Here is an 11,785-nt window from a genome sequence, read left to right as displayed (position 1 = left end):
CCTGCAAACCTCCAGTTCACTCAACAATTAATGCAGATCTCCAGCTTACTCCACAATTAATGCGGATCTCCGGCTTACTCCACAATTAATGCGCATGGCTCCTGTCATCTACGGACCCTCAGCTCTCCACGGCAAGTCAGCCCAGCAGAGTCCAATCGACTATGATAAGTCTCTAATCTCGGCCTTACCTCTGACACCAATGCAATAATTCGCCCGATCGCGTGCCAGCTCGGGTCGTACGACGACCTCACCTCCGACATCAACGCAATAATTCACCCGATCGTGCGCCGATCCAAACAACATGCCGAGCCGTACTATAGCCTCGCCCCATCACATCACAGGTAAACCGACCTCCCTATAAAAGGGGGCCTTTGCTTCTCAGAGGGGCGTTGGGAGATTCCGCACTCTACAAATACTGTTCTTCTTCTTCTCATACATTTTGCCCCCCTTCTGACTTGAGCGTCGGAGGGCCGGCGCCGGAAAACCCGGCCACCGGTTTGTCTGCAGGCACCTGGACGGAGGACGCCACCTGCCGACGGATCGCCGCTCCCCTGTGAGGACCTGCTGCTCCCTCTCTTCGACCGAAGATCGCCCCCGGGTCCAATTTCCAGCAACAGTATATAACATTGTAACTATAGCATAATAATTTAATATAATATTAAATTATTTAACATAATATATCAATGTATTATGATATACTGTAATATAATATTATATTTATAGTATAATACAATAATAAAGGTACAAAATATTATAATTATTAGCATATATTAATTTTTCATAATATAACATAATATTAAATTATTTAACATAACATATTAATGTATTATTCTTTGTAGTTTACGCTCTAGGAGGATCTCAGCGTGGACCACGATGTCAATGAAAAAAAGGGATGGTTTTCGGAAGGAATAGAGAAAGAAATTAAAAAAATTTTCTCCTAAAACGTGATTTAAAAAATGCATACAAAAATAGAAAATAAGAATATATTTTCTTGCACGGAAGCGAGTCTGATCTACGGCTAGATTTCTTTGTTAGGACTGCAACATATTTTTAAGTTTATAAAGGGACAAAGTATGTAATTGTTATATTTTATTGTTTGTATTTTTGTCCAAAAAATAGTTTTCTGACAAAACTTAAAACAGATATTTTGCAAAGCTTCGAAATAGGGCTTCTCTTAAAAATTTATTTTTACCTTTCAAAAAAAATAAAAATATTTTTATCTAATATTTTTTATCTAAAAATTATCTTTAGCTTTTTGGAGAGATTTTTCCGCTGGGCGGACAAAAGGTATATTTTGGGAGTGATGAGCCGTTGGTTGTAGTCTTAAAAATTGAAGTTGGCTCGGCGCTGCGCTGCTTCCTTCTATACCAGGACAGTCTGGCTCTGGCAATAGTGTCTTAATGTTGGAATAAATTAAACCTCAAGTCACATGAAAGTTTCTGAATATCGGAATAAATTAGTCTTTTAAGACTACATATGAAAGTAATATATTTAAGATGAGGGAGTGAAAAGTAATTCGACAATTGGAGAAGGGTGATGACTTAGATAGAGCTGTCAAATAGTTTTAAAAATTTAAAATTGGCTCGGTGCTGCAGTGTTTCTTTCGATACCAGCTGATGACAGCCTGGCTCTGGCATAAATTAAACCTCAAGTCACATCAAAATGTCTGAACGTCGGAATAAATTAACCCTCAAGTCACATGGCTAAAGTAATTGAGCTTCTTTTATTAATTTTCATGTGGAGAACCTGATTTTTTTTTTTTTTTTTTTTTTTTTGAGGCTTCTTGGACTTTGGAGAAGATTCTCTACCCATTAGGCTCTGCTTGGAATTGGAAAGGAAAAAATAAAATTAAAAAAAATATCGAGACCCCACGGTCCTTTGAAAAGATAAGGTAGAATTTCTGCCATGATCGTGACCCTGCTGTCGCTCGAAGGGATGAGGTAGAATATGTACCCAAAAAAAATAAAGAAGAAGAAGAAGAAGAAGAAGAAGAAGAAGGAAGATAAGGTAGAATTTCTGCCATGATCGAGACCCTGCGGTCCCAGATAAGGTAGAATCTCTGCCATGATCGAGACCCCCCGTCTCCCTCAAATCCCATTGAAACCCAGCCGCTGCTCCTCACCCCCGTGTCTCCCCCAAACCACATTCAAACCCTCGCTCTTCCGTCTTCCCCCCTTCCAAACCCAGCGGCGCCCCCCCCCACCCCACCCCCGGGGCGTCTCCCCCAAACCCCTTCCTCCCTCGCCCCTGCGTCTGCCTCGCCTCTCCGTCTCCCCCGCCCCTTCCAAACCCAGCCGCCGCCCTCCCAACACCCCCCCCCCCCCCCCCCCCCCCCACCCACACACACACACACACACCCAACATTTCCAACCCAACCCAGCCTCACCCCCAATTCTCCCTCACCCCTTCCGACCCAGCCGGAGGAGGCGTCGCAGAGGCTGTTGGAGGCGGCAGAGAGGGGGGATCTGATGGCGGCAGCGGAGTGCCTCGTGGATCTGATGGTGGACGTCAGATGGTAGGATCCCTTGTGAAGGCCGCCAGCTCCAAAATCGTCGTTACTTTTCTTTTCCCTCTTCATTAAAGTTTTTCTTTATTCTCTTTTCTCCCCAAAACTCCCAGACGGAGGGTTAGCGGCCGATAGCATCTGGGCTGAGAGAGGGAAGGAGATATGGCTGAGTTTCTGGTTGCCAAAGTTGTCTTTCAGCTTACCAACCTTCTCGTACAAGAAGCTGCTTTTTTGCGTGGGGTGAGAGATCAAGTCGAATGGGTGAAAGCACAACTCCAGCTATTGCAAGGTTTCCTCAAAGATGCCGAGTCCAGGAGGAGGGGAGACGAAAGAGTGGAGATCTGGATAAGGCAGATGAGCGGTGTAGCATATGAAATAGAAGACGTCATAGGCACCATCAAGTACATGGGCGAGAGGCGACACCAAAGGAGAGGCTTCATGGGCACTATGTCAAGGTACTCTCACAAGCCTCGTGAATTGATCACCCTACATGAAATTGGTGGTAAAATTGAAAAAATAAAGGAAAAGATCCGTGGTATCTCTGAGAGCAGAGCCACATATGGCATTGCTAATCTAGGTGAAAGTAGTGCAATGGATCAAAGTTGGCAATCACTCAGAGAATCCTCTCCTCACTCTGATGATGATGACATTGATGTTGTAGGCTTCGAGAATGATAAGAAAGAATTAATGAGTCGATTGCTTGATCGGAATGAGAAAGCACGATGTGTAATTTCTATAGTGGGTATGGGTGGGCTAGGCAAGACCACCCTGGCAATAAAAGTGTATAATAACCCTGCAATTAAAAAACATTTCGATACCTTTGCTTGGGTTTCAGTTTCTCAGAGCTACCGAGGTATCGAGCTAATGAAGGACATCCTGCAAAAAGTAACGGGAATCAAACAGAGGAAAGGAGACTTGGAGCATATGGATGAACAAGAAGTGGGAGAGAAGCTCCGTGATTTCCTAAGAGACACAAAGTATTTGGTCGTGATGGATGATGTATGGAGTGTTGATGTTTGGAGACAAATGCAGCGAGTCTTTCCTGATCGGAACAAAGGTAGCAGAATACTGCTTACTACCCGTAACATTGAGGTTGCAAGAGATGCCCAGCCATGGATTCCTCCACATGAACTGCAGCTTTTAGATGACACGGAGAGCTGGCAACTCTTTCGTAGGAAGGCATTTCCACCAAATCAAGATGTCCCAACTGAGTTGGAGGCATTGGCCCATAAGCTTGCAAAGAAGTGTGGTGGACTTCCTCTTGCACTGGTGGTGTTAGGGGGTCTTATGTCAAGGAAAGATCCTAGCTACGATACGTGGTTGAAAATAGCTCAGAGCATGAACTGGGCATCTACTAGAGATGGGAGGGAATGCCACAATATATTGGGTTTAAGTTACAATGACTTGCCATATCCGTTAAAACCATGTTTTCTATACATTGCTGCGTTTCCAGAGGACTCCATTATCTCTCTCTCCAAATTAGTTAGGTTGTGGGTCGCCGAAGGTTTCATACTGCAAGAGCAGCGACAGACAATGGAAGACACTGCAAGGGATTGGTTGGAAGAGTTGGTGCAGAGGTGCTTGATCCAGGTTGCCCAAAGAAGCAAGGCTCGTGGGCGGGTTAACAACATACGCATCCATGATCTGTTGCGCGACTATGGCCTTGAAGAAGCCAAAAAGGATGAATTTCTTTATGTTTGCAGTAGTGACGACATGGCAGGATCTAATGGTATATTGACTCACCGTGCAGCTTTCTACGATCGTATAAATGACGAGGTTGCTGTTTCCTCACCGCGTCTCCGCAGTTTGCTGGGCTTCAGTTTAATTTTGACTAATGTGGGAAGATCTTTGAATGGGTTAAACTTATTAAGGGTGCTGGATCTGGAGGGTGCAGAAGATTTGGAAGAGTTACCGAAGCAGATCGGCAGCATGATTCATCTACGATACCTGGGATTCAGATACACTGATTTGAAGAGGCTGCCATCCTCCATCCGACATCTCCTGAATCTGCAGACATTAGATGTGAGAGGCACAAAAATTTATTTGCTGCCGAAATCATTTTGGAAAATTCGGACGCTGAGGCACGTATATATTAATATATATATGTTTCTAAGCGCACCGATAAGTGTGGATCACAAGAACTTCCAGACTTTGGAAATTAGGGAGTTTGAATTTGATATGGATATTACGGAGATCGTCCGTTCACTAGGCATCAGATTCAACAAAAATTGTGTTGCTACATCGAGCTTTACTAGAGAGGCGATTGACAAAGCATGTGAGAGAATGTTTGCAAAATCACTCGGAAAAGCACTCGAGCAAATGGACAGCCTTGTGTCGTTGGCTTTGATTCTGCCCGAACGTATAATCTCAGGGGATGTCTTTTTCGCTTGTGCACCAAACCTGCACCAACTCCGTTCATTGACACTGCATGGACAGTTGGTATTCAAACAACAGCAGCAGCTCCCAGACAACAATCAATTCCCTCCAAACCTCACCAAGCTCATATTAAGAGAATCTGGATTGGAGCAAGACCCAATGCCGGTGCTGCAGACGCTGCCAAACCTCAGGCTTCTTGAACTGAATCGGAATTCATATCTTGGGAAGATCATGTCATGTTCTTCTGCTGGTGGCTTTGCTCGACGACTGCAACACTTGATATTAACGGAACTCCTAAATTTAGAGGAATGGACAGTAGAGGTTGGGGCAATGCCCAGACTCACCCACTTAACTATCAATTGGTGCGAGAAATTGAAGATGCTTCCCGAGGGATTGCAGCACGTGATCACCCTTCGAGAACTAAAGCTGATTTCTATGCCCCGTGAGTTCAATGACAGGGTCAGCAATGAGGATGGGTACAAGGTCCAACACATCCCCTCCATTATTTCTGAAGATGTGATCGATGAGCCATCATATTACCTATAACTGTAAGTTGCTTCCTCTCTCCTCCATTTCCTCTGTTATTTCCATCCCTCAAGATTCTACTAGTGGAATAAACTTCTTGCATGATTGAATACTCTCAAAGCTTGTAATTTTAGCACACCGCATGTTTGACATGATATCATGCAAAGTATTACGATTTATTTCTCTCTGATCTTTGCATGTTCTAATTGCTGAAATTCTGGCTGAGTTTTAGCACTTTTGATGCAGAACTTAAGAAAACAGATTGTAAAGTTCTTTACCTCCTCTAGATTAAGATAAAAGAGTATTGAACTCAATGAAGTACTGCTGACCTTATTGGTGTTTGATCGTTGCTATATCTACTTGTTTTATGCTCTAGTCCCTAAATCAAGGTAAAACTCTAATTTCTTATTTATTTATGTAGTCACGAATTAAGTAGGATAAGAAAATTATAGCTAAAAGTAATTTGGACATTAGAGCTGAAATTAGGAATTTAGAAATAATTTATTTATTTCTTGTATTGATGGTTGATGAAGGACGAACTAAATTTGTATTGATTAATTGGACATGCTAGGTGTGGACCGGTAAACACCGTGCTTGAGTTTGTTGCTGATAGAGATAAGTAACATAACACTTCTTAGTGTTTCTGTTCATAATTTGCTTAAAAAAATAAATTTGGGAAGATTCCAATTATTTGGTTAAGTTTGTTTACAACACTGCATTCTAATGCGATAAATGGGTCAAGCATGTAATCTTATCTATTCTAGTCATTGTACTGTTGGAAATAATACAAGAATATTGTATATATTTTTAAACTCTTGAAAATAAGTTATTTTGGACATGACTTATTTTGAGTAATGAGTTGGAAAGTTGATTGGGTAATTTATCGATTTGCATTTTTATATATTCTCAGCATAGCTATGATTTGGTCTTTCCAGTGAGAATAATACGTTTGTTTTGTCGATTTGTAATTTTAAAAACTAATTTTAATACCGAGCCACCGGTGATTAGAATAGTGCTTCTTATTTGATATCTGTTATCTGGTACCTGGTTTACTTTATATCTGTTATGCTTATTATTCAGTATGTGACCCATGTTACTAAGTTATGTGGCCATAGCCTGATGTTGAGTTTATTAATAGTTCATGAAAAGTAAATTTCTAAAAGACATTCGTTGAGATTTAGAGAAAATAAGGCTTTTGCCTAGTCTATATTATGTTTGTAAACTGCTATTTCGGTTTATCATTTGCTCAGCATATTTAGACACTATTTCGAAATGTTATGTTACTTTCTGACCTAGTGTTGCTCACTATCTTTTTTCTCTGATTTCTTTTTTCCTTGTTTTCAGATTCTGAATCATGAAACACATAAGGCTAGGGGAGCGCACACATAGATTTACTTTGGAATTCCTAATAGATATAGTTTTCTTTAGTTATTTAGTTGGATTCTATATCGGTTAGCTTTAGATTTGGTTTGGTTACCAAATTATGTGCTAAAACATTGGAACTCTCTATTATCTTGGGATATATTGTTGTTGAGGATAAATTAGTACTTACATTTTTCATTACCTTATTTCTGGATGATTGAGTGAGTTTTGCTTTTAAATTGAATTTACTAAGATTTGATTTAGTTGGTTAATCAGGTAGCCTTCTATGCTTATAAGGTCTACCTTGTAGGCATGCGGTGTTTGTTAAACTCTTGGTTTGGGAGTATAACAATAGACATCTCAAAAAATGGCTTTGATCTAGCATCCATTAAAATGGGTTTCAAAACATGTATGCATTTCTTAGTCTTAGTATCAGATATAAGCAGTTCTTGTAACTGATATTTAACCATACTGCATGCCAAAAGGCTTTTAATGGAAGCTGGGACCAGACCATCAACCTTCCTAAGCCAGAATTTTTATTTCTTTTCTCCTTCCCCCCAAAAAAGGTATTATCATAAATAAAAACAAAATAATCATAGGATTGAAACCACAAGATATAAAAACATCTGAATCAGGATTAGAAAAATTCATTGAATAGATTAGAAGAAGAAATCCACAAAATAAGATGCAATAAACCTAGAGCTAATTAAGTAATAAGCCAAATTGCCTTTATCTTGTTATTTTTGTATCCAGATGTTTAGAATTCGTGCTTCCCAATACTATGACCTTAATAAAACAGCAATAAAAGTTGTTGGTGCAGAAATTTGCCTTTAGAGACAAAAACCTAAAATATACTTATGTGCAGTTCATTATAAAACTTATCAAAAAGTTGGGAATCAAGTATACATTATTATAGGTCAAATGGTCCGACACTCAAATTAGAGTTTGGTTCATCCACAATAAATGGAGGTATTATTTTACCTAAAAATGTGGAGGAATCAAGAGAAGCTAATGAGAGGGAAGGCAATGGGAAGGCATTGTTTACAAAGTTCATAAATCCCAGATCAACAAAATTTTGATCCTGGTACATAAGACTATTAGAGCCCCCATGCCCCACCCCCTTAACCCAAGAACCCAAAAAACAAAGAATATTGCATGCAACTATTCTTTAATATTTGAAAATAGTCAATATTTTTGAAACCATTGTTTATTTTCATTCTTTTATTTTTATTTACGAGGAAGGGGTTACCTTCTTTTTATATTTTTGATTTGGTGGAATACCGCTTTCAATGGACTAATATTTCTTTAGTTTTATTTTTTTATTCTTATCTTTTGTATAGGAAGCGAGCTGGATCCACCACTTACACAGACCATTTGATGGTGGCATTTGCATTCTTCTTATATTGGACAAGCATCTTCTTCTTGTTGTTTTTGTTATAGTGTCAATTATTCTTCGGTGCAAAAGATACAATCCAAAACCCAGAGTAGCCGAAGTAATTGAACTTCTTATATTAATTTAGTGTAGAGAGTTTGATTAAAAAAAAATCTTGTACAGATAAGATTCCGCGGCCATTAGTGACAGGTAGTGTTGGGGCAAAGAACATATATTTTTGTCATAGAGATAGATTACCTTCTGACTTTTATTATACACTTAAGAGTGAATATTAAGGGTGAAAAAAAAAAGGAGGTAGTACAGTAATTGGCTTATGATATGAGAGGGAGTTAATCCTATTCTACCACTCTCCATGGACAGACTTGACTCCTGAGGGATATCCTTTCACATGTCAAAGCAAGAGAAGGTTAACCGGTCAGACCAGACAGACTGTTTGGCAGCACAAAAGAGGAAATAGGAGGTTATCCCCCCACTTGTTCTCAATTTAGACATAGTTAAAGGGATAAGTAGGGTACTAACATCTCATGTTTGGAATAAGGTTCAACTGAAGGGCTGATTTAGTAAATTTCTTTCAAGGAAAAGAAGATTTGGTTGCTAGTGCTGAAGGATTGCATCCAACTAAAGTATCATATCAGTTGCTTTAATTTTTCTTTTCAACTAAAGTATCATATCAAAGATTATAAGATCTCTCCTACTTAGCTCATACTTATAGCCTTAATTTGTTTAAATTAAGGCTATAAATTAGCCTTAACAAAGAGACTACCAGGATTTGTTTGGTTTGTGGGATGAGGAGTGAGAAAAAGTACAGCCAACAAAAAGAAATCTCATATTGGATTAAATTTTTTTAAAAAAATATAAAAAATTAATTTTTATATAGAAATAAAATTTTTACATTTTATAAAAAATTATATAAGATATGAAAAAATCTAATTTCTATCGATTGGGAATTGAGGTTATTTGGCATGAAAAAATAAATCCAAAATCATATTCTCATATTTGGTATGAAAAGTGGATAAAAAATATACGAAAAAATAAATGGTAGGTTTTATATCTATTTTTCTAAAAGAAAAAGTAAAATAAATACTTTTACAAAGATGGTATTTATTTTTTCACACTAAATTTCCGAGTGGTAGTAATCTTGAAATATCATTTCTTGATAGAAATACCCTCACCTATATTATATTAAAATTATATTAATTATATTAATATAATAAATTAATTATATAAATATATATTATATTAGTATATTATAAATACATCAATATATTGATTAATAATATTCATAAATAATAAAATATTTAATATATCTATTGATAAATATTAATTATTAACTAACAAATATTTGTTATTTATCAATAAATTTAACTTAGGATTTATTAATAATTAATATATTTATTTATATAACAAAACTTACTAAAATTTATTAGCCATAGAATTTTTTTAATATATGTATACTTAATTTTAAAATATTTATTCACTCATATAAATATATTTTAATATTTGAAATAGTCAATATTGTAGTGTTTATCTTATTGGGCCATAAAATGGCCAATAAATGAGAAAATGTTATTATCTAAATTGTTTATTTAAGAGTATTATAAAATTTTTGATAATATTATTATATAAGGTTGTCTCCGATCAAGAATAGCAATCTTTTTTGCTATTTTTTTGAGTAATTTTTCTCTAGTGCACACAGGCACCTACGCGGGCTGGCTAGCATTCAAACACTACATCTATTGTTCCAATAAATGCTGCTATTTTCTTAAAAAAAATTGAATCTAAGGGTAGTGTTCTAAGCTTAAAATCACATCACTTAAAAGAGGAACACCAACGTATATAACCAGTCTCGGAAAAACACAATGGTGGGGCATGTTGGTCGGCCGCTGCCCACACTAAGCCTTTCCACACTTTGGCCACTGATCTTGGCATCCTTCTTGGGTTTAGATATTGTCCTGACTGAACTTAGGCAATACCGTTGGATTTGCTGATCGGAACTCCTTGAGATCCTTGTCCAAGAATCGAGATTACTAACTGCAACTTACCTCGAGGCTTGCACAAGATCGGTAACCTTGGAATCCTTGTCAAAGGATCAAGTAGCTAACAAAATCTGTGTTATCTGGACATTTGCATCTGGCACCAAAAATCCATGTTGGATACATATCTCGATATACCCAACATTTGGATGCTTTTGAAGTCGTATGATTGCCTCTTTTAAAAAGTAGCAAAATGTTAAATTCTTCAAACAATGAATTTGGTCCACCATTTTCATGTTAGAAGCTAGTATCCATTTTTTCTAGTGATTAGCGAAGCGTATAGAAATTAAAATAACCAAAAAATATTATTTTTCTTGTATCCTTAATTTAGAAGTTTGAACAAGAATCATGTATATTGAAAGAACTTAATAAGCAATATCTTTGTAATTGTACTTTTGATGTTTAAACAAACAATATTAAAGGTATTAAATATATAATTTGGTTAAAATTGTAATATATCCTCATATATCCTGTATCGTTTTTTCTAGAGATAGATCTTTCTCATGGATGATTTTCTTTATTTGGAACTCATCACTATCCAACCAAAATTCAACTTGTAGCATGCACATTTCAATCCATTCCAACAGAAACACGAATAGATTCGTTTATTTATTTCTAGAGTTAGCCTCTACTCGTAAAACTAAAGTATCACCAGTCCTTTTCGCCAATCGCTGCCCTAATTTTTTCCTCATGATTGTGCCGCCAACATCCTTGTTGTACCCTCCAGTCGGCGCCTCGTCGGAGTTAGTACCAATGCTGCCACTATTGCCCAAACTCACCCCTGATTGGGCCATCATCGCCGACTAAGATCTCATGGAGAGATCGCTAGATTACACCACATAACCCCCTTGTTTCCACCGTCTTCCTTCATTTCTGTTTCCGATTGCCCGCTGATGTCGCTGCCATATACTGTGGGGACCTCCGCGTTTGATAGGATGCCGAAGCTCTAGTCGCCAGGCAACAGAACACAAACATGTCCCCAGTCCGAAGCACCAGAATGAGGAGCCCGTTGGAATCAACCACCCTTTAATGACAAATAAAAGCTCTGCTGACAAGAGTGCATGTAGGGTGTCTTAGTGCCCTTGGAAGCACATTGTAACACTCTGAGTATACGGCGGTACCCTTGGTGATCTTAAATGGCACGTCTTCAGAGGTACCCAAGAGGACATGTCTTAGATCTTGGTAATATACATAGGAACAAATAATCAAGGGATTGGACTTGGTTCGAATTTATCAATAACTAGTAATTTATGCCAGCAAAAAAACAGTGATTCTCTGTTGTTCATGTCGAACCCATTCTATAACTGATGACATTTGTTTTACTATTCTGGATACGAATTGCTTTGAACTGGTACAAAGCCAATCTTATTTGGAGGACTGAATGAACAATAGGGTAAAAATTAGCAAGCAGTGGTGAAACTAACAGAGCTGAGTGAGTGTATTTCATCATTGATGAGCTATTTTTGGTTGTAGATAGCAATCTTAATTTTGAAGGATCATTCAGCACCCTCAAAAATCCAGATATTATCATATACAGCTTCCCTGCAAATAATACTGGTAAAGTATTTAGGGAAGACTTAAAGATCAAAT

At 37.8% G+C, this 11,785-nt stretch overlaps 1 protein-coding gene across 5 annotated transcripts; it reads left to right on the top strand.

Annotated features, from left to right (window-relative positions):
• Positions 1 to 1,906: 1,906 nt before the first annotated feature.
• Positions 1,907 to 8,413, top strand: LOC120105534 (putative disease resistance protein At1g50180). 5 transcript variants are annotated; one of them, XR_005507919.1, is made up of 4 exons: positions 1,907 to 2,515; positions 2,620 to 5,430; positions 5,654 to 5,796; positions 5,979 to 6,745. XR_005507919.1 is itself a non-coding variant. In XM_039118102.1 (3 exons), the coding sequence occupies exon 2, from the start codon at positions 2,669 to 2,671 to the stop codon at positions 5,426 to 5,428; it is 2,760 nt and encodes a 919-aa protein (XP_038974030.1). In that variant the 5' UTR covers positions 1,907 to 2,515; positions 2,620 to 2,668; the 3' UTR covers positions 5,429 to 5,430; positions 8,079 to 8,413. The 5 variants fall into 5 exon arrangements, 4 of the variants coding, with proteins under 4 accessions (XP_038974030.1, XP_038974028.1, XP_038974029.1 ...); XM_039118102.1 differs by lacking the exons at positions 5,654 to 5,796; positions 5,979 to 6,745 and adding an exon at positions 8,079 to 8,413; XM_039118100.1 differs by lacking the exons at positions 5,654 to 5,796; positions 5,979 to 6,745 and adding an exon at positions 6,752 to 6,970.
• The last annotated feature ends 3,372 nt before the right edge of the window (positions 8,414 to 11,785 follow it).

Source organism: Phoenix dactylifera, unplaced genomic scaffold (assembly GCF_009389715.1).
Source record: "Phoenix dactylifera cultivar Barhee BC4 unplaced genomic scaffold, palm_55x_up_171113_PBpolish2nd_filt_p 000305F, whole genome shotgun sequence".
NCBI lineage: Eukaryota > Viridiplantae > Streptophyta > Magnoliopsida > Arecales > Arecaceae > Phoenix > Phoenix dactylifera.
This window is presented reverse-complemented; position numbering and strand designations above follow the sequence as displayed.